Here is a 23662-nt window from a genome sequence, read left to right as displayed (position 1 = left end):
AAGGACCACAGCAGAAAAATCAAACATATTTTCAAATGGGATCTTGTATTTCCAAAGAATACACAGTTGTAATAAGAAGCCTACTGAAATATAAATAAGATTTATCCCAAGAGAATTTCATACTGTAACTATAACATTAACAATCAGATGATATTCACTGACTTCACATATCTTTTTAAAAATATTCCTAGGTGAACACCAGGATGGCTCAGTGGGTTAAGCCTATGCCTTCAGCTCAGGTCATGGTCTCAGGGTCCTGGGACCAAGGCCCACATCAGGCTCTCTGCTCAGCAGGGAGCCTGCTTCCCTGTCTCTTTCTGCCTGCCTCTCTCCCTAATTATGATTTCTCTCTCTATCAAATAAATAACTAAATCCTTTTTTTTTTTTTTAAAAAGCTAAGAAATATATATACCTAGAAAGACTCTTTAACATGAGTTTTTGGAGATTGAAGCTACGCATTTATAGCAAGTGAACATTTCTGCAAGGAAAACTGTATTAGAGTATCTTTTTTAAATATTTAATGATCATATAAATAATGATCCAAAAAATACGCAATGGATGTTGATTTAATTTTTAATTCCATCTTAGTAAAGAATGCTATTAAATCTGGACAGGTGTTCAAGAGCATAGTTTCTGTTCTGTTTGAATGTTCTGTGAACCTGGGAGAGATTCCTATCTTGAACTTCCACACTCTTCCTGCTAATCGTGGGCAGTTTGTTAAAACCTTTTCCATTCAAAATTCATATCCCTCTTTCTTACTTTAAAAATAACAGATTTAGTATACATGTTAAATACAAGGTAAGAGTTTGAATTGCCTGTCTGCCTTAACTGGATATAATTATTTATTAAAGATAACATTGATTAATATGAGTAAGTGAAGACTCTCAAAGTATGTCTTAAAATTCTCTTTTGGTCTCATATCAATAAAACATTTTACACTTTCTAGCATAGCCACTTCTTTATTAACAATATTTCCAGTTGATTATAATCCCCAATAACTCAAGTATTCATTTGAAATGGGCACTCACAAACATATTTTAATAAACTAAAATTTTCTAATAAAAACAAACATGCTTAAAACAGAATTCTTCATAAGCAGTGTTTTCATAATTTATTAAACTCTAGAGTTGAATATTGCTTCATTTTTTTGAAGATTTATTTATTTATTTTGAGAGAGAAAGAGAGAAGCACGAGTGAAGGGAGGGTAGAGGGAGAGAATCTTCAAGCCGACTCCCTGCTGAGCACAGGGGTCACTCTCATGACCTGCGAAATCATGATCTGAGCTGAAACCAAGTATCAGACGCTTAACCGACTGAGCCAACCAGGAGCCCCTAAAAATGAATATTCTTTCATTTTGAGGGTAAATCAATTAATATTTTTCATATAGGTCTCATGATACATGAATCCAACTGTTACATTAATTCACAGAACACATAGCAAGATTATCATAGTTAAATTCAGCAATCCAAGTCAAATATTATTTAACTAAACATACGGACATTTCATTCCAATCCAAATCAACTTGCAGATCAAGAACCTAGGAAGTTACCTGATGCTACTACAGTATCTAAATTCTAAATGATTTTATTTTATATTTTGAATATAAAATAAAACTCAGATTTTACTCAAAATATGTTTACACAAACATCAGGAACGGGTAGATTCACTTATCAGTAAGTTTCTACTGGCCAAAGCAGAATCAAATCTCTGAAGAAATTTGGCACAATTTTCCGTTATTTTGTAGTTCTTGTTCTTTATTCATGGTTCTTTGAATTTTCTCAACCAGTTACTGCTCGGGATGTATATTAGATGTTCAGTTTTTTCAATGAACCAATAAATCCCCAATCCCAACAAGAAATACGGCACCCTTTTAGAATGTCATGACTAAAACGGCCACTGGGAGGAAACTTCAGGTGGCTGGTCTCAGAGGCAGAGCATGACTCTTCATACCGCCACCCAAACTACACACATTCACCACAAAAGCACAGCACAGAGATAGGTCAACTACAGCAAGGTATGTAACTTCGTTAGCATGCGTGTTCTTATTCCCCTTCAGGTTTCTGTTTCAATGTGACCAAAACCAATTTACATTTCACCGGTTATAGAAGGAACAGGAAACCTGAGTTAACTGGAACCACATCTCCAGTTTATTCCAGAGGTAGTTAACCGGTATTGCCAAGGTGTAAGTACCTCTTAAGCCTGGCCTAAAATGGATGAAGAGAAGCCAAGTGTAGAAAGAACTAGTCCTAGCCTGGAGTAGAAGAGAATATTTGAGGTTGCAATACTTAGAAAATTTGCTGCCATAATCATATCCTCTTTACAGGTGAATTTGAGCTTCTCCTCAGCCCGGAGCCTGCCAGCCTCACACAACAATCTGGAGGTCACGGCCAGTCCTCACTCCCTCTGTGCCCTCCGTGCAGTAGACAAGAGTGTTCTGCTGATGAAGCCTGAAGCTGAGCTCTCCCCTCAGTCGGTGAGTCCCCTTTCAGTCTCACATGTCAGAAAATGCACACGTGAGAGGACCAATTTGAGAAAATGGAAGTTGTGACTGAGAAGACATGCTCTTCTGAGTGTCAGGCACATGTACTAAGCTTTGTATGAGATGAAATTAAACTCATTTCCACAGAAGACATTGCACAGACTGCTTCACGTGTCTCACCTTGCTTCATTCTCTGTTATAATACATTCTCAGTGAGGGAGCAACATGGCTCCCCTCCACATTCCCTGCCTAGCCCAGTACCTCATGTATAAAAGATGCTCAACAGGGGCACCTGGGTGGCTCTGTGGGTTAGCTGCTACCTTCGTCTCGGGTCATGGTCTGAGGGTCCTGGGATAGAGTCCCACATCGGGCTTTCTGCTCAGCAGGAAACCTGCTTCCCCCTCTCTCTCTGCCTGCCTCTCTGCCTACTTGTGATTTCTCTCTGTCAAATAAATAAATAAATAAATATCTTAAAAGATTCTCAACACATTGTCTGTAAGTGAATACATGAAGAATAATTCTTTAAGGTAGGTAATATTACCTTAATTTTAAGAATGAAGAAAACATAATGAGGATAGATCAAGCCCCTACAGAAAGAGCAGGCCAAAAATATAACCGAAGGGTGGAATTGGAATCAAATTTCACATTCAATGCCACCTTTAATGCACCACATTTCAAGATAGTCTGTGAAATGCCTGATTCTAAGCTTTCCTTAAAATCCAGGCCCTCACTCACTGGTTTGAAGTATGGACAAAAATGTTCTCATTCAAACTTGTCTTTTAGAGATGCCTCTTCTACCAAAGCACTTTCCAAAAGGCCCTGTAGTTTACTTTCATCATCCCTTTATTCATTTAACAAATGTTCACTGAATCTTGACTAGACACTGGAGCGCGCTCTGGGAACAGGAGTTCTATTGGTGAATAATCAGATGTGGTTCTTTGACCATCTTGGACTTACAGTCTTGTGAGGTATTAAAATAAACAAACAAGCGATAGAAACATATAAACATGGAATAGTTCCAAATTTTCCTACATATAATGAAAAGAACAAGAAATGTTGACATAAAGAAAAAAGGAGTTGGACATTTTTTTGAAATAGTGATTAGGAGTGTCTTCTTAGATGGTTGGGGAATGTAGGGGTAGGGGCAGGCATGTCAAAGAATGAGAGCAGTAGGGCACCTGGGTGGCTCAGTGGGTTAAAGCCTCTGCTTTCAGCTCAGATCATGATCCCAGGGTCCTGGGATGGAGCCCTGCATAGGGCTTCCTGCTCAGCAGGAGGCCTGCTTCTCTTCCTCTCTCTCTCTCTCTGTGCCTGCCTCTCTGCCTACTTGCGATCTCTGTCTGTCAAATATAAATAAGAATGAGACCAGCGTCCCCGAAGGTCTTGGGGTCAGGCTAAGACCGGAGTGCTCCAAAAGGAAAAGGTAATGACCTAATATGTAGTGGGTAGGGAAAAGGATGGTAGAGGCCATAAGCAAAATGGAAAGTATGGAAAATAGTGACTGGCACAGAATTTGGAGTTGACAGTAAATGCTATGGTAAATCTCAAGAGTTTGTTTTTAAGATTTTATTTATTTATTTATTTAAGAGAGAGAGAGAGAGAGAGCGCTCACAAGCAAGGGAGAAGAGGCAGAGGGAGAAGCAGACTCTCCACTGAGCAGGGAGCCCAAGGTGGGGCTCGATCCCAGGACCCCAGAATCATTACCTGAGCCCAGGGCAGATACTTAACCAACTGAGCCACCCAGGAGCCCCAAAGCTCAAGTGTTTTAAACAGCAGAGTGACCATTCAGATTCATCTGTTAAGGAGCTGCTGTTTGCTGCTGAGAGGATCAGAGCAGGAATGAAAGGTAGAAATGGTTAGTAGATTATTGTAGTAGCATAGATAAGAGACAAAGGCAGCCAGATGAGGAGGTGTGCACGGAGGCCAGCATTTGCTTAATGGCTCAGGTGCCATGTGACAGAGCAGGGGACCCCACACTAGGCTTTGAGCAAAAACTGAACTGCAGTTGATTTCCAGTGTGCCTGTGCACCTAGTTTTTCCTCAAGCTAAAGCTGGTCCTAACACAGTAGACTAAAACAAACAAACAAAACACTTGGTAAGAGTTAAAAACAACTTAACCATTTTATAAAGTGGAAAAAAGAACGAGGGGCACCTAGGTGGCTCAGTGGGTTAAGCCTCAGCCTTTGGTTCAGGTCATGATCTCAGGGTCCTGGGATGGAGCCCCACATTGGGCCCTCTGCTCAGCGGAGAGCCTGCTTCCCCCCTCCCCACCCCACACCCCACCTGCCTCTCCGCTTACTTGTGATCTCTGTTAAATAAATAAATAAAATCTTTTAAAAAAAGGAATGAATCAAGAATTTACAGTGATTATTTCTGAGTGATGGGATTATGAGTGGCTTTTGTTCTCTCATCACATTTCTCTGTACTGTTCACATTTTCTGCTTCCTTTCTTTCATAAGATTTATTTACTTATCTACAAGAGAAAGAGGGCACATGCAAGTAAAGGAGGAGGACAGAGGGGAAGGGAGAATCTCAAGCAGACTCATGACCCTGAGACGATCATGACCTGAGCCACCCCGGAGCCCACTGGTTTCCTTTTTAAAAGAGTACATTTGGGCTGGGACACAGGAAACTTGAGTTTTATTCTTACTCAACCAAAATGGGCTCTGAAACTTGGATCAATTAATTTGATTTCTGTGTGTATTAATTTCTCTTGTACAACAGGAGGATTAGGATCCATAACTTTTATGATCTTCCCATGATTGTGTTCCTTTTAATCATGTTGGCATCGGAGTATTAAAGAAACACCATGGTCTTTTAAATCCCAGATTGAACATTATCACACTCAAAATAGAATTAAGAAACAAAACAAGAGTTTTTCCCTTTGTTCTCTTGATTTTTCAGGTCTATAATTTGCTACCAGTAAAGAGTGGCCTTAGCCCTGGATATGGAGATCCCCTGAATGAAGATAGCGAGCCGTGTATCAATGCAGAGGACATCATTCACGATGGAATCATGTACACACCAAGGCAGATGATGGATGATGGTGACATTTACAGTATTTTTGAGGTAATTCATCTTCCCGAATATATAACCAAAACCAGGTTTTAAGTCTTTGTTAAAATGGAGAACAAGCAGACTTCTAAGCTCTAGAATCCAATCCTGTGTCCCATAAAGCAAAGCAAAGATGAACAGAGAAATACTGAACCCTCAGAGGCATGGAGGACTTTGTAGACATGTAGATGTTCAATCACCAATTTATCTGGCTTTTTAAAGAACAAGAGGTGTATCTTTAGGGCCCACAACCTTAACCAAGTTGATCCTAAAGCTATTTATCACTGTCCTATCCCCTCTCAGCCTCTGCCAGAGATTCTAGTAAGTGAGAATAACCTAATATTTTCCGTCGTGCCTCTGACACCCTTGGGAAGGGGAGTGAGTACCTTATGGACAGCCATTTTAGCAGCCTTTGGCACAATAAATACATATTGAATGAATAAATGACTGAAAACGAAAAGTCTGATACTTTCATCATCTTCAGGGCAGCAGAATTTCAGGAAAAATTCTGGAAAGCAGCCTTTCAGGAAGAAAAGATTTACAAAACTTGGGTAATCATGCTAGCTTTACGGGTCTGTTAGATAAAATGCTTGTCTTTGAGATAAACTGTAACGAGGCAGTGTTATGCAAGGAGAGTATATCCAGCTTGTGAGATTAAATCTTTTCACCACCAAGAGGACTAACAACTCTCTTTAAACGTTGAGGAAAACATGTCATTCTTCTGCAGCCAGGCAGACAGCAATTTGAAATCTCCCTGTTCTGGAGCCTTCAGAACCATCACTCCGTCGGAGGCAGGGATAGAAAGAGGACTTTTTAGGTCTACTAGCTGATTGTTTCATCTTTAAACACATATTTCTGACATCTTTCTCCCTATTCCATGTGGCTGCTACCACAGATAGCTGTGCCTCAGTGTCCCACAATTTGCCAGTACTCTGAGCTAAGACAGCAAGTAGTATTTGCCTGTGACTAGTATTGAAGGGAAAGATGGTTGGGACCAGGTGGACTGTAGGAGTCAGGCTATCCTGTAGGCATCTGCCTACATTATATTTGTTTTGGGGGGAGAAAAGAAAGAGAAGATAAACATCCAAGCATAAAATATTTAGCTTCTTGTAAAAGAGGCATCAGCTTACAGCACACAAAATTCAGAAATAGGAATCAGAAGACATGAGTTCTGATCCCAACTTCTCTTTGCTAACTGGATGCACTCAACTTTACGTGACTCTGTTTTCCTATTTGTAAGATAACTCAGTTCCGGATTGTGCGGAATTTTCCTGAGGATGAGCTCTGTGCATAATAATAACGTGTTTTATCACTAGTGTGATAGTGTAGGGAAGGAAAAATTCTTCCTCTACCCTCCTTCAGGGTCTTCCTGCTGAACTAAGAATTACATTTACATGCGACAGATTAACTGGAGATCTAAAAAACAAAACAAAAATAGTTTCATTATGTGCTCATGAAGGTCCAATAATGAAACCGAGGCCTAAGGAAATGAAGAAGCCCCCGGTTCTTATACTTTTTAGGCAAAGAACGCAATACATTTGTGAGAAATTGGCAGGATAAGGAAAACAGAGCTTTAGGATTCAAAGTGGAATTTGGCTTGAGGTCACAGATTAGAAAACAAAAAGATCAGGGCTTGTTTCTAAGACTTTCTTGGCTTTAAAGTTTCTGTCTCTGGTTATAAGGATTTTTTTCGGATTCTTAGTAAAGGGAGTGTAGCTCTCACATGGGAGATGTGTTTCCTGCTGTGAGAGAGACAGAGAAGGACAGAGAAATGTCCTTGTACCAGTGTTTCCCAAATAACTTCAACTCAAAATAATCAAATGCCATGTGGGATATATTGGGGCACACTGCCCTTGGCCCCTACGGTCCAAATGTAAGACAATATTCCACTCTCAAGGCTGGTTTCCCAGTATGCTTTCATAATTCATTTTTGTCCAGTCCGCAGGATTAAATATTTTTACCAACTCAAAAATCCGCAAGCCGCATTTTTGTCATCTGCTTTCGCTGTACCCAGGAGCGCCGTTGGCCTATGAGGGAGGTAATGGTGAGATTTACTTGCCTGCTATGATAATGGGCAGGGGAAATGATGTTTTTCTGAATATAAAGATTGTGACTCTGGAGTAACTTCTTGGTAAGTTTTCTCCAAATAACATGCCTCCCAAAAAAAAAGGGATTTTTTACAGCAATTATTGTTTCTCTCTCTCTCTCTCTGAAATCAAAACTGATTGTCTTTTTGTCTCAGCCTTCAATAATCTTGCTATTTCAAATCCTTCTTATTCAGGGTGGTTTCAACACCTACATTGGTCAGGGTAAGACAGACTGTACTGCAATAAAACAAACCTCCACATCTCAGTGACTAAGCATATGACAGTTTTATTTTCTGCTCACACAAAACTGCTTTTTGAGTCCAGTGGCTGTCCGGAGCAGCTCCTTACCAATCAGTGAGTCTGGTTTCACCTATGGTTTCATTCTGGTTTCACCTATGACTCTATCTCCAATGTGATATTTAAGGTCATTACCATGGGAAAGGAGTTGGTTTCCACACTACCTTTTTTGGCCAGCTGTGGAAGTAGCATATATCATCACTTCTTCCCTGACAGCAACGGAGGCTGAAAAATGCAAAGGATCCTATGGATATTTATTGTCTATGTCATATTCTTTCATAAAAATCAAAGAGGTTTTCATGTATTGGACAAAATAGAATAATCCAACTTTCAGCAGATATACTGTTAGGGTACGGAGTCGACCACCCCTCAATTAGACAGAGAACACTCTCAATAATGCAAGTCACACAGCGAGGTTTATTTCCAGCTAGCTGGGGTCCAAGTATCGCCGGCGCAGCAGGTTTCAACAAGGACCCCAAGCACTCAAAGCCAAGGGTTTATATAGCATTTTCAAGGAACTTCTTCATGGCTACATACATATCATGCACCCCACTTTGACAGTTTAACTTTGTTTAACCTTTTGCCACCCTGGCGTCACCCTGGCGCGCCATCCTGGCGGTTAATCAAGATTTAGGTTTAGAAGAAATTCAATTTTATTTACATTTCCTTCCACCTCAGCCTCCCTCAGTTTTATGGTGTGACCTTAGGCCTTGAGGAACTGAGCCACTTGTCTCCGGAAACTGGGCCATTGAAGAGATAGCCCTTTTTGTTGTAAATAACCAGGACATTTGCAAACCAAGGGAGATTCCTGTCTTGCAGGATTGTGATCTCTGCAAGTTAACTATTTGTTTTTCTTCAACATTTGGCCCCTATGGCACCACCACCTAACCACCCTAGTGGTGTATGATTAAGTTATTTTTCCAGGTTTTAGCTACTTTCTCTTATCTCAAGTTACGCTCGCAGTGCGGGCTGGTTAGGGACGCTCAGTAAAATGGCTTCCCCGCCTTCAGGATGGCCATTCTTATGCTAACCCACTCTTACAGTGCAAGGTGCCAGCTTTTGCTTTGCCAAGATGGCTGTACTTATGTCAGGGCTAGACTCGAGGTGGGTACAGTCTTATTTTTCTTGGCCTTCACACCTGGAGCTGTTTTCTGGGACTTGTTTTGAAGTCCCCTGGGGGAGGGGAGCAGGGACAGTAAAAAAGGTCCTTACAATACCACTTGTGGATTTCAAGTATATCTGGAAATGAGGAAAAGTTGAAAAGATTCTGAGTATTCTTTTCGGTTGCTGTCAGGCCTAGGGAAATTTCTCACTGCATGTTTGGCTATCGACTAATCCTACTTCTTAATGAGAAATGTGCTGGTATATGGAGTTTCTTAAAAATAAACACATGGGGCACCTGGGTGTCTCAGTAGGTTAAGCCTATGCCTTCTGTTCAGGTCATGATCTCAGGGTCCCGGGATCAAGCCCTGCAACTGGCTCTCTGCTCAGTGGGGAGCTGGCTTCCTCCTCCCATTCTCTCTCTCTCTCTCTCTCTCTCTGCCTGCCTCTCTGCCTACATGTGATCTCTGTCAAATAAATAAAATCCTTAAGAAAAATTTTTTTTAAAAACCACATACTTTAATACAGTAGAAATACTTTAATACAGTAGGAATTATTTACCTAAGAAGACAAAAAATAAAGTTCTAGTTGACAACAGGGAAATAACTAAGAATATTTCCTCAACAGAAAGAAAATTCTGTGTACAAACAAACAAACAAACAAACAAAAAACAAAAAGAAAGAAAAGAAAAAGAAAATTCTGTGTAAGAAAAAAGAGCACTGTGCTAAGAGCAAAGGGATATGTTCTTGTCATATTCCTACGTCGTAGGACATATGGAGCTTTGGAAATGATAGTATTTTATATATATGCAAAATATATATATATATATATATATATATATATATATATATATCACATTTCTGTTTATATATTTATACCTGTGATCTCTATCTTCTGATCCCTAGAGTATCACCTTTTTTTAAAAAATCAAGCTAACTCCTACCTTAACAGATCTAATTTTTTTGTCCTAATCTTCATGGTGTTTCATTATATACATCTATATTACTCAACAGAGCCCCAAAATAGACATCTTACTCCATTTTCCCTGCAGAGCATGCCTTCTGACCTCTGCGTGTGTGTTCATGGAGCCATTTCCATCAAATACCTCCTCCATTCTCCTCTGTTTCTCATCCTTCAGTGATCATCTAAAAGTCTACTTCAGTGAAGTTTTCTCTGGCCAACCTGAAGTTCATTTTATGTCCTTTATTGAGTCTCTGCTGTCTGTAATACATACTTCACTGTATCTTAGAGTTTCTGTCTGTGTCTCCACCACTGTAAAATAAAAAAGCATTTCTGAACTCCTCTTGCTGTAGCTACTATTCATTCTTCTTGTTTGATTCTCACTGCAAATGGAGAGCATGTGATCATCCTTTCAGTATCAAAGCAGTATTTGATGTATTAAACCACTCTTTATTCTTCCCTTTGCCCATTGAATAATCAGCTTCTAGAGAGCTACATTTGCTTTCATGTCCAGAGAAAAATACATTTACCTCCAGACTCTTTGAAGAAGCAATAGGATTCACTCTCCTGGAAGACAAATAGATAAATGAACAAAGTCACAAGCTAGTAGATTAAGCTGTTCCGATAATAAACATTCCCTGAGCAAGTGACCTCATTTTACTTGAGAAACTAGGCAACTGTAAGAAATTCATGATAAAAATGAGGTTTACATGGGGGCCCTCATATTGTCCTGCCACAGTCCTTCCTCTAGCACGTGGTATTGGAGTACCAGCTTTTGCAACGTTCCCTAGAGAAAACTCTCCCGTTGTGGAAGTGAAAGAGACGGTCCGAAAGTATTTCCCTGAGACCTGGATCTGGGACTTGGTGCCACTCAGGTAAGTAGTGTGTTGCCCAGAATTTCGTTGAGGAAATGATGTGGCTCACCCTCTGTGATTCTGGTGTTCCTGAGCCTTGCAGTTCTGTTCCACTTCTTCCTGGTAAACTTTTAGGTTTATAGTTCATTGGTCTCTTAGCTCAACCATGCAATATTTATTTTTTCTAATTTGGTCCCGAGATATCTAAAATCATGATAAGTAGGAAACTAACCTTGTCTCTAAAAGGAAAGGAAAACCTTTCAGAGACTTTGCTAGGAGTGCCAAACCTAGTTATCAGATTTAGCGTTAACCATACTGGGTTACTACTAGGTTAGCGCACTATCAGCTAGTGTCCGTGCCAAAAAATTAAAAAAAAAAAAAAATTGCTTCCCAAAGCTTCCTCTTATTCCCTTCTCAGTTTATCAGGTAGAAGTGAGTTGGCCGTGAAGGTCCCTGACACCATCACAGAGTGGAAGGCCAGCGCACTCTGCTTGTCTGGAACCACAGGGCTGGGACTCTCCCCTGTCATCTCTCTTCAAGTGTTCCAGCCCTTCTTCCTGGAACTCACTCTCCCCTACTCTGTGGTGCGAGGAGAAGCCTTTACTCTGAAAGCCACCGTGTTCAACTATTTGGACCATTGCATTCGGGTAAGGACAATTCTCTGGAGGAGAGCAAAAGTGGGAGGGAGACACCCAGTCGCCATTTAATATCCAGGTCTCCTAGGTAATGTGCCAGCAAATCATAGCTGAAGAATGATGTAACCTCATTTGGGAATGGGATAGTTGCTAAGAGCAAAGCTCACTGGCTGACCCAAGGTGGTAAGGTTATATTCATTTGGGACTTTATATTTTCTGTGTATTCCTAAATTCAGACCTCACTTCCACCTGATTTTTTTTTTTCCACTCTGAATAAAGCAAGCACCTCTTCGTTGTGCTGGCACAATCCTAAATCCTGGGAATTATCTCAGTTCTTGTCAGTTTTTTAGCTCCCTATTGGCAACATCTAAACTACAAAGTTTTGGACAGGATTTACCTTGTTTGAACAATTTCTCAAAGTCTCTCAATTAGTTCTCATTGTCCCTTGAAGCTCCTTGCCCCTGTAATTATCCCTCTACCTGTGTTCTTTTTCAACTTGTGCATGATTATGGGGATAGGTCAGTGTGCAGCTGGAAGCCTTCCCTGACAAGTCAGCCAACTTAGTGAAAAAGAATGAAGACACTCCCTGTATCTGTGGAAATAAGCAGGAAACCATGTCCTGGGCTGTGACCCCAAAGTCACTGGGTAAGTGGTACATCTGTTGACAGATCCTACTTCTCATGTTGTAATGATTTGCTTTCCACACTCCGAATCAGGTACATGTCTTTTTCTCCTCCTTCAACAGTGATGCCTTGAAAGAAAAAAATATATATTTATATATTTATATATGTGTGTGTGTGTGTGTGTACATGGTGCAATATATGAAGTACAGGAGAAACTTGAAAAGACAAACCATGCAATATAGAATCACTGTTTAACTCCGTAAGAATCTTATTCCCCAGGAGAGGTGAATTTCACAGCTACTGTGGAAGCCCTACAGTCTCAGGAGTTGTGCGGCAAGGAGGTTCCAAGAGTTCCAGAACTTCGACAGAAGGATACTGTAATCAAGCCCTTATTAGTTGAGGTATGCCGGTAAATGTTCTCTGTGTCTCAAAGGTCTTATTATATTATATAGCATTATCTAATATGACTGTGATGGTAACATTTCACCCCCCAAAATATAGATGTATCTACAACTCACTTTCTTACTCATGTTTTCTCCTCTACTTTAAAGTGATTGATTTTTTTCCTATACACTCAGTATGACCTTCTTTTTCACTTTTTATTCCCCAATATAAAGCCCGAAGGAATAGAAAAGGAAGAAACTTTCAACACACTCCTCTGTGCATCAGGTAAATGTCAAAAAGAGACAAAATTTGCATGTTAAGCCACTTGCCAAAGTGTATAGTTTTAGAATGCTCTTCGGGGTATGTTTTCCTCTGGGGGGAAAAAATTAGTGTACTCTCCTGTATGAAAATCTAAGGATATTTGATTCAGAAGTCTTTTCCTGGTGAAGACTTAAAGAAGATAAAAGACTTACCTAGGAGCTCCTGGCTGATAATGAGAACCAAAGTTGATGAGCATAGAACAGGATTCTTTCCAATACCCCTGTGTTTTTCAAACTTCTTTTTAAATAATTTTCAAAGTATTAAAATATCTACATGTAAAATAGCTAATAAATAGTAATATTTATTACTCAATTAATAGTTTAAAGGTACTCAAGGTTAATTTACTTGTGTCAGTTATTTGAAGAAGAACTTCAGGTCACTAACATATATAGAAAACCAATATTTTACTAATACCATTAATATAATCATATAAAAATTACCTTTAAAATATTTAACTCTGCACCATCTAGAATCATCTTGAGGACAATGCTCAGTGTGCAGATCTCTCTCTCCTCTCTAGAAGCATCCTTTGATAATCTCATTTAGTCACAGAACTTAAATAACAACTTTGTAGTGGAGATCACAAAATAAACAACTTGGGTCCACACCGATTTCCTCACTCAAATTTGTGCATTCAGTTGCCCACTAATCATCTCCACTTACAGACCTATAGACAAATAGACATCTCAAAACTAGCATGTTCAAAACTGCTCTTCTGCTGGTCTCCACAAACCCACACCTCCTACAATTTTCTCCATCTCAGAGGATGGAAATTCCATTATTCTACCTGCTTGAAATAAAACTTTGGAGTCATCCCTTAGTATGTTCTTTCTCTTACACTCCACACCCAATCTACTTTCAAATCTAGTTGGCTCCACCTTCACATTATATCCAGAATCTTCCCACTTCTCACCATGTCTACTTCTACTCTAGCCTTTTCTCTCTTGGATCATCTCAATAACCTCCTACCTGGTCGCCTGATCATCTTTCCTTACATCCCTAGAGCAAAAGGGATCATTTAAAGCATGTTTCAGATCATGTTCCTCTTCTGTCCAAACCTTCCAAGAGTTTCCTATGTCCCTGAAAGTTAAAATTTATGTCTCCAACGTCCCCTCCAAATCCTTGATATCACCATGACTTCAGATCCTATTACTCTCTCCCTCACTCACCCTCCTCCGGCCACATGGGACTCCTAGTCTGGTCTTGTAACAGAGCTAGCATGCTCTCATCTCTGGATTCTTTTCGCTTTTTGTTCCTTCTTTCTGGAAGTCTCTTTCCGCAGATATCTATAAATCTTACACCTTGACATACTTAAAGTCTCCAGTCACCTATGATTTTGTCTTATCAAAGAGGGGAACCTGCTTCCCTCACCCTACACTTTCTGATTTGCTCTGTCTTACTAGCTCACCCATATAAACACTTCACTTTAATTTTCTCTATAGAACTTACTAGCATCTATTATACTAAATATTTATTTGGTATGTTATTTTTCCCATTAATATGAAAACTCTGGGACGTCAGGGAATTTTTTTGAGAATCATTTTATCATTGCACTTAAAACAGAAGCCGTCACATAGCACAAATTAACACATTTAGACATTAATGTTATTTTCAAAAAACACTAATAATAAATATTAACATAAACAATGAAGGGAAAGAAATAAGTATAACATAAGGTATATGCTTGTAAGGAAATCTGTAAAACTTTAGCGCAAACATAATATGAATTTCACTGCAAGATGAATCACAACTTTAGGAGAAACTCAGATTGCATCGAAGAAATTATAAAATGATCAAATTATAAAATTATCAACCTGTCATGACAGGTTGAAATTTGATCCAAAGAGGAAAAATTTCAAAGAAAAAATAGAATATTTCTCTCAGTTTTTTTCCTTCCCTTATATATATATATTTGTCTTTTTTCCTCAGAAACTGGTGTATCTGAAAAGTTGTCACTGAAAGTTCCTTCAGATGTGGTTGAAGGATCTGCCAGGGCAACATACTCAGTTTTGGGTAAGTCTCTCAGCCCAAGGCAAGCCACTGTCCATCTCACTCTAGTGAGATGCATGCACACTCTAGTGCATGCAGACTCACCATCCATGGTTAATGAAGACTTTTGCTGTGCTAGATGGAAAGAAAGAGCACTAAGCTAAGAATTGCATTGTATATTAGTCAAGAAGGGAGTTAAATAGATGTTGTGCTTTTTATACCTTGACATACTCAAAAGAGTAAAAAGTGTCATCTCTCTGTGCCCGTATCTTCAGAGACTGACTAGGTGGTGAGGCTTCCTAATAGATTTGAAAACATTTGGTTTTTACCAGACATGTGGTTCATCAGAAAAGATATGCCCAGCCATTGTTTTTCCATTGTGGAATCATCAACTATTTTTCCTACTTTCTCTGTCCTTTCTGTTTCTTCTTTTTCTTCACCTCTTTTATGGTTTCTTGTTCTACTCTCCATACATGATTTGACCTCTTGTTTAGCTAGTAATCTATCTTCTTATCCCAGCAGAAACCAGCTCTAGTTCCTCTGTTTTTCTTTTTTAAAGGTTTATCTCTTGAGTGCTGTGAAGTGTGTAAACCTGGCAATTCACAGACCTGTACTCCTGGGGATAAAAATGTATGTTTATAAAAAATTAAAAAATTAAAAAAAAAAAAGGTTTATCTCTTTATCTGAGAGAGAGGCCCCACAGAAAGGAGTGGAGGAACAGAGGCAGAGGAAGAGAATACTTAAGACTCTTCCCTGAGCACAGAGCCCAAGGCAGGGCTCAATCCCACCACCCATGAGATAGATCATGACCTAAGCAAAAACTAAGAGTTGGACACTTAACTGACTGAGCCACCAGGCACCCCTCCTCTGATTTTTTTCGTGTCTTTCATTCCCCAGGTGACATATTAGGCTCTGCAATGCAAAATCTTCAGAATCTTCTCCGGATGCCGTATGGTTGTGGAGAGCAAAATATGGTCCTTTTTGTCCCTAACATCTATGTTCTGAACTATCTAAATGAGACCCGACAGCTGACAGAGACTATCAAGTCCAAAGCCATCAGTTACCTCATCAGTGGTGAGCAATAATCCCAAAAGGAGAAATCTTAGTTGATTCCCTAAATATCTCTCTCAGTGAACTCAAATTAGCTTCCCTTTGGTTAAGATTTAATAATCACTGTTGCTGTGACAACCAATAAAATGTCCCACTCTATTACCAGGAAATTCAATGGCATATCAAGCCTTAGAGACATCTTAACAAAATAGTAGTTTTCCTGTGATTCCCAACCAAGTTTTGAAGAAAAACTTTGAAGATTAATTCTCCAACATCTCTGCTATTTCATAAATCTACGAAAACTTCCTCTTTAGGGTACCAAAGGCAGTTGAATTATAAGCATAGCGATGGTTCATACAGCACCTTTGGGGATCGTGATGGCAGAAGTCAAGGAAACACTTGGTAAGGTCATTATTTTCATATGCTTGCTATAGATCCATTCTATTCTCTTATTCTAGAAATAATTATTCTCTGATACCTGGAATTCTTTCATGGAAATGTGTTATCCTTTAAAAATCCATATGTCTGTCATCACTACTATATGACATGCATCATTTCATGTATGAATGCATGCCAGCTGTGATAGCACAGTAAATAGCAGTAAAATAAGTGAAAAGCATCAATTTGGAGGAAACCAATAAAATTGAGATTTAAAAAAGGAATTCAGATACTTGTTAAACAAGCAAGAATATTTAGTCTACAAGTGTCATTTCCCTTACCAATTCTCCCCAACAATTTCCTCCCGTGGATGGCAAAGACCAATGTCTGAATGCAGTTGCCCAAAGTGGGCTTTAAATGTGAGATGGTCCTTATGTCTGTCTCTCCTATACTGGACAGGCTCACTGCATTTGTGCTCAAGTCCTTTGCTCAAGCCCAGTCACACATTTTTGTGGAGATGTCACACATCACAAGTGCCCTCACCTGGATCTCACAGAGACAAAAAGAAAATGGTTGTTTCCAACGCTCCGGATCACTTCTAAACAACGCCATTAAGGTGGTGCTGTTCATTTTGTTCTGGTCCCTGAAAACAGTGACATTTAGGGGCAAAGACACTCCTGTTGATTCCCCATGTCCTGGTGACATATCTTTAAGGAAGGATGGTACTCTCTAAAGCTTCTGGACTCTGACAATAAAATAGTCGTTTTTTACTGAATTATAAAATAGGGTGCCAAAAAACCCCAATATATTACTAAAAATGAGGGGAAATAATTTGAGGCAGATTCAAGAATTTGAGGGTAGAGGGGAAAGGGGGAAAAAATCAACAATATTGCGCAAGAAAAGATGCTTTCTAGTGAAGAGTGTGTGGAGTAGGGGGCTTTGGGGAGTAGAATGATCCAGCTCTGACTAATGAATATTGGAGTGTTTGAGTGTCTCTCCTTCTGCTCTGTACAGGGTGGGGTAGATGATGAACTGACGCTCTCTGCCTACATCACCATTGCTCTGCTGGAGATGCCACTGCCTGTCACTGTATGTACCAGCACCTCTACCTCCCTCACAGATACAAGGAATATCAATCAAGAAGCTGTGACTCTGTGAGGAAAATAAGTTGTGGTTGTCATGTTATTTAATTATGGTATATTTCTCTAGACCATAAAAAACTAAATCCCTTTGTAAGCTGCCAAGGAAATTATTCTCTGGTCAGAACCATGATGTAACATGACACATTATGCCTTTTAATCTGGTGTTAGCCTGTGGACAATTCATTAGCCCGCTTCTGCTATCTAAAGATTTTTTTATCTGCCTTCTAGCACTCTGTTGTCCGCAATGCTCTATTCTGCCTGGAAAATGCCTGGAGATCCATCTCAGAGGCCCAAGAAAGTCCTGTCTATACCAAGGCATTATTGGCCTATGCCTTTGCTCTAGCAGGAAACCAGGCCAAGCGAAGTGAGCTTCTTGAATCACTGGACAAAGATGCCGTGAAAGAAGGTAAGGGCTGCTACTGCAAAATTTACCTCCAGAATCACCAGCAATTGATGGGCACCTGGGTGGCTCAGTTGTTAACTGTCTGCTTGCAGCTCAGGTCATGATCCCAAGGTCCTGGGATCGAGTCCCACATCAGGCTTCTGTTCAGCAGGGAGTCTGCTTCTCCCTCTACCAATCCCCCCTGCTTGTGATCTCTCACCCTCTCTCAAATAAAAAAATAAAATCTTTCATAAGTAATTAAATAAAGTCATTCTTTAAGTTTAAGATAATATCCTCTTCCATTTCAAAGAGGACTCAATCCACTGGCAGCGTCCAGGGACAGTTGAAGAAGTTATGACATTCTATTATCAACCTCGGGCTCCTTCTGTTGAAGTGGAGATGACTTCCTACTTGCTCCTTGCCTATCTTACTGCTTGGCCTGCTCCATCTTCAGAAGACCTGTCTGTGGCTTCACGTATTGTGAAATGGATCACAAAGCAACAAAACCCCAATGGGGGCTTCTCCTCTACTCAGGTCTGTGGAGATCCTCTAGAAATTAAAATAAATATGTTAATACATATGTAGACACAAGCATATTCTAGGAGTTGACTAATCAGATAGTATTTCTAATTCATGCTTTCTCCATTCCTCCACCACCAGAAAGGTCCCAGCCTCATTATTTTATATAATCATTATTGTTCTGTCCTCTGTACAATCTCTCATATCTTCTCTCCTTAGTCAACCCATAAATGTAAAATGGATCAATCTTCCTAAAGCAATATTTCATAAAATTACTTCCCTGGTAAAGCAAATATTTTTTTTTTTTCATCCGAAGACCAAAACAATCTAATAATGTTATTCAAAGTATTTACTCTTCCCCACTAAACACAAATACTCCCTTTTAATTAGGCTAATCTCTTCACTTTTTTTGGAATTGACTCTCTCCTTTTTCTATGTCTCCATGTTTCCCACCCTGGTAGTCCGTGATGCCTCTTTTCTTGTCTATATAAATCTTTCTCATGATTCATACATAATTTTATTTCTTCTTCATAGTACCTTCTTCAAGTAAGTCTTCTTACTTACCTTCTCATTAGGAAGTATTCTCTTACTAATCTAGCTCCACTTTCTTCCCCTTTCCCTGAATGTTTACAACAAATATTATTATATAAATTTCTATTATTATTATATATTATTATATAAATGTCTAAATTATTGAAAAAGCCTCTGCTCTATGTCAATGTTTGGGTCAATTTCCGTATGTATAGTGTAAACTACTTGAATAGGGAAACTTTTTCATGTTCCCCTAAAGTACATAAAATAGTTTGTGGTTAATAACGGGTCTGTGTTTGTCATGAAATCACTCTGAGAGTAGTACTGATATGATCTACACCCAGTATGATTTTGTTACCTTCACTTCCGTGACTTCTGCCCCATCTTTTTTCAGGACACGGTGGTAGCTCTCCAAGCCCTGTCCAAATATGGAGCGGCAACTTTCAGTAAAAGGGAGAAAGCAGCTGTAGTCACAGTCAAGTCTTCAGAGACATTCTCTGAAGAATTCCAAGTCCACGATGCCAATCGCCTGTTGCTGCAGGAGGTCAGGCTGCCAGAGATTCCAGGGGAGTACAGCACGACCGTGTCAGGGTCAGGATGTGTGTACCTCCAGGTGAGACTCCCAGGGTTTAGGGAATGCCACAAATGAGGGGGGGAAAGCTTCAAAAATTGGTAATGAATCTCCAAATAAAAAAAGATGAGTGAGCTAAAAAGAACAGACTATTTGAGTGTAATGATAAAGGCTTTTTCCCCATTCATTTTAGACATCCTTGAGATATAACATCCTGCCCAAGAAAGAAGGGAAAGTCCCCTTCACTCTAAAGGTTGATACTTTCCCCAAGAATTGTGATGGAGTACATGCTCACAGGAAATTCCAGATTCACATCAACATTAGGTAAATCCTTTTGTTGGTAAGACCTTTTGTAGAACATGGAGAATGTGATTTTCTTTTGCAGGGGAGCTCCATTGTCCCAAGTCACAAACTATGAATATGGCATTCTTGCAATATTTACTAACAAGAAAATTTTCTTCACCCAAATTGAAAAACCTTAACACTGAGCATATGATGTTGCCACACCTGCAGAGTGTGACTTCATAATGGGGTTTTCCAAACAAGCATAGCAGACATAAATAGAATAGATGGGGAAGCTGAGTGGTAGTTAAAGATAGGGAACACCAGAAATGAAAGAGAAGGGGGAATTTATGCCTTGAATGAATGCCAAAGAATTTTGTTTGAATGCCTTATCTCTGTGCCTTGTCTTCATAGTTATACTGGGGAACGACCAAGCTCTAACATGGTCATTGTTGACGTCAAGATGATATCAGGCTTCATTCCTGTGAAGTCATCAGTGAAAAAGGTAAACCCTAAATTCCCTACAGATAGAAAAATCATGATAAATGCTGACATTTATGCTTGTCAGTTTTATTGGGTTTTCAAGAGGTTTACTTGCTCACACTTCTTCTCTAGAGTGCTTCCATCATTTCAATAGTGGGTGTCACTGTTACATGGTCTCCAGTGTGAGACATAAGTTATAGACATGGTTAATAATGCTCCAGCAGCCCTTGAGACAGGTATATGGAGAGGTATTGAATTATCCTATATTTTAAAAAGGAGAAAATGTATATATACATATGTATGATATAAAAATATACTTCATATGTACACATATATATGATATATATGATAGCATTCCTTTCTTCTTTTTCATATAAAGGATGATTCTCATATATCATGAAAATGTGGGGGTGCCTGGGTGGCTCAGTGGGCTAAGGCCTCTGCCTTCAGCTCAGGTCATGATCCCAGGGTCATGGGATCAAGCCCCACATCTGGCTCTCTGCTCAGTGGGGAGCCTGCTTCTCTCTCTCTCTCTCTGCTTGCCTCTGTGCCTACTTGTGATCTCTGTCTGTCAAATAAATAAATAAAATGTTTAAAAAAAGAAAATGTTTATATTAGAGATAGAATAGATAAATGATAGATGGATGGACAGATAGATACAGAGATACATTGGTATAAAGAGATGATGGAGATCATAGATAATAGAGAAAGCATTTAATAAATATTACTATAATTCTCAAAGAGATCACAATTAGCCATTTGGATATTTCTGAATAGCCAGTTAGATCATAAGTATCTGAAAAGTGCTCTTAGCCTGGAATTTCTTCATCCCATATGTCTGGCTTATACTCTTTGTCAACAGCTCCAACAAAAACCTCAGATTCAAAGGACTGAAGTGAGCACCAACCATGTCCTGATTTACTTTGAAGAGGTAAGATTCTGTGACTCTGCTATATCTAGGGGAAACTACTAGAGGTTCCAACACACCAATCCAGATTCTGGAGAAAGTTTTGCACACACATACAAGTGAGGGGGAAGAAAATAGCAATAGAGGGAAATGAAACCTGGATTGATCAACAAAGCTCATTTTACATTTGTCTATCCACAAAATCATCTCTTTTGTCCTTCTTATATCTGCCATTGACTGTATTATGCAAGTCAAAATGCCCATTCTTTCCATAGGTTTTGGTACAATTGAATAGCATAACCATAAGGGTTGATAATACCATAGGAAGAGAGAACGGTAACTAGAAACTAAGTTAATCTTTGATTCCAATTGAGTTTTCCTGTCTCTCCAGCTAACCAATCAAACCCTGAGTTTCTCCTTCTCAGTGGAACAAGACATCCAAGTTGACAATTTAAAACCAGCCACTGTAAAAGCCTATGATTATTACGAGACAGGTGAGTGAGATTCAGAAATGCTGAGCTTCGAAAGGGAAAAACTGACTACCCTGGTAAAGAGTCACCCTAACTCAAACAAAATTCCACAATCTTTCACCAGAAGAGTGAGTTTGTGGTCATTGGATAATCGTGTGCCCCCTAAATGAGTCCTGAGCCATTCGTATAAAGCAATAAGGGGATCAGTTCTTTCTAAATTCTCTTATAAAATTGTTTGTTCTGGAATGAAATATTCCAGAAAAGTAAGTAGAGTAAGCAATAACTAAAAAAAAAAAAAAAAATGAGTACTGATTTATGATACATGACCTAAAATTTTATCTTTTTAAAAAATATTTTATTTACTTATTTGAGAGAGAGAAAGTGTGCACAAGAGAAAACATGATCTGGGAGGAGGGACAGAGGGAAAGGGTGAAACAGACCTCCCCTGAGCAAGGAGTTGGATGGGAGGAAACTCGAAAGTATAAAGATCCCAGGACCTGAGCAGAAGGCAGTTGCTTAACTGACTGAGCCACCCAGGTACCCCACATTTGATCCATTGTTGACTCATGCCTTGAGTAGTCTCAAAAATTTTGGGAAACTCTGTAATGTAACAGGAAATTCTTCCATTTGCTCATGACTTTGAACTAGAAATTTGCCAGCACCATAAGATGCTGGTAATGTAAAACTTTACTCCTTCCTGGAGTGAGAAAGAGTTCGGAGAGGAAGTTAAACTCCAATGAAGAGAACACAGCTTCGAAGAGGGCCATAGTGTATCCCATAGATAGACAACCATCCATCTTTGAAACCTGCCCTTGACTTCTGTATCCAAGCCCAGTTTTCTCTCACTGCCCCTTCCACTAGTCCTGGATGGGTTAGTACAGAAGTCATTCGTTTCCATTGGCTCCATAACTGTCTTTATACTTTCTTTCCTAGTTTACACAGTTTGGTTTTTTTTTTTACACAGTTTATTTACAGTTAACTTCCAATATGCCTATTACTGAATGTCCTCATTCTTTCTGTCTTATATATTCTGTTTCAGAGGAATTCACTATTGAAGAATACAGGGATCCCTGCAGTGCTGGTAAAGTATAAACAGCAAAGTCTAATGCCAACATAAAGAAAATAAATAAGCTTCAGTTGTCCGTATAAGATTGCTTCTTGAGTATATCCTTATCATATTATAAAGCCCATGGTGTCTAATTTAGGAATTTAAACTATTTCAAATATATTCTAAAATTTCTAGAAATTCTAAAAAAAAGCATGTAAATTATAATTACTGGGTCTGGGGAGACTTATTTGCAGATGAATCCAGGAATTTGCAACATATAAAAACTAAATAATCTAATATTTAGTTTATATTCTATACCCAGTGGTAAACTTTCACTAGTTAAGGTCAGGAAAATTTTCCCTGTAGTTTTCTATATAGCACAGTATGAGAGATGCGATCTACAAGATTTTCCTTTAGGCCAGTCAACAATGTTCATTTTGACAATAGAACACTCACTGTGACACCTTCAGTTCTCCATTCTTAACAGAAAACAAAACACAAAAATAGCCCTATCATTAAAAATAATTAAAATTTATTAAGGTCAAATATTTATGATTGAAGTATAAAAAATTATTCCTTTAGTAGATGACAGGATTTCCCTGACTTTCCTGTCTTTTATTCTACTGTTTAGAATCTGAACACAGAAATGCTTGAAAATGGAAACTTGTGGACCTCATCAGATGATCTTCTCCAGCAATGAAAAACAAAGCCTTATCAGAAGAGATAAAATAGCAGGAGAAATAGGGGACAGGAATTGGAAATATATGAAACTTGTATGTTGAATAAATTTATGACATATACACTTCTACCATTTCTTTTTTTAAATTCTTTTTTTTTTTTTTATAAACATATAATGTATTATTAGCCCCAGGGGTACAGGTCTGTGAATCGCCAGATTTACACACTTCACAGCACCCACCATAGCACATATCCTCCCCAATGTCCATAACCCCACCACCCTCTCCTGACCCCCCTCTCCCCATAACCCTCAGTTTCTTTTATGAAATTAAGAGTCTCTGATGGTTTGTCTCCCTCCTGATCCCATCTTGTTTCACTTATTCTTTTCCTACCCCCCAAACCCCTGACATTACATCGCCATTTCCTCATATCAGGGA

General features: G+C 39.1%; 1 protein-coding gene across 2 annotated transcripts in view; it reads left to right on the top strand.

Annotated features, from left to right (window-relative positions):
• LOC309868433 (pregnancy zone protein-like) overlaps positions 1-23347 on the top strand; it is a 43241-nt gene extending 19894 nt beyond the window's left edge. The window contains exons 15-36 of one of the 2 annotated variants that reach the window (XM_082738280.1): positions 2324-2473; positions 5384-5548; positions 7472-7577; positions 10718-10853; positions 11251-11479; positions 11986-12112; positions 12370-12491; positions 12708-12759; positions 14725-14808; positions 15682-15858; positions 16149-16236; positions 16672-16828; positions 17227-17301; positions 17583-17760; positions 18047-18270; positions 19181-19399; positions 19551-19681; positions 20054-20144; positions 20985-21053; positions 21421-21523; positions 22539-22580; positions 23179-23347. In XM_082738280.1, coding sequence (XP_082594406.1) covers positions 2324-2473; positions 5384-5548; positions 7472-7577; positions 10718-10853; positions 11251-11479; positions 11986-12112; positions 12370-12491; positions 12708-12759; positions 14725-14808; positions 15682-15858; positions 16149-16236; positions 16672-16828; positions 17227-17301; positions 17583-17760; positions 18047-18270; positions 19181-19399; positions 19551-19681; positions 20054-20144; positions 20985-21053; positions 21421-21523; positions 22539-22580; positions 23179-23201 — 2748 coding nt within the window. In that variant the 3' untranslated portion in view covers positions 23202-23347. The remainder of the gene's footprint in view (positions 1-2323; positions 2474-5383; positions 5549-7471; positions 7578-10717; positions 10854-11250; positions 11480-11985; positions 12113-12369; positions 12492-12707; positions 12760-14724; positions 14809-15681; positions 15859-16148; positions 16237-16671; positions 16829-17226; positions 17302-17582; positions 17761-18046; positions 18271-19180; positions 19400-19550; positions 19682-20053; positions 20145-20984; positions 21054-21420; positions 21524-22538; positions 22581-23178) is intronic. The other variant, XM_082738279.1, reaches the window with a different exon arrangement.
• The last annotated feature ends 315 nt before the right edge of the window (positions 23348-23662 follow it).

Source organism: Mustela nivalis (genome assembly GCF_964662115.1).
Source record: "Mustela nivalis genome assembly, chromosome: 7".
NCBI classification, from domain to species: domain Eukaryota; kingdom Metazoa; phylum Chordata; class Mammalia; order Carnivora; family Mustelidae; genus Mustela; species Mustela nivalis.
This window is presented reverse-complemented; position numbering and strand designations above follow the sequence as displayed.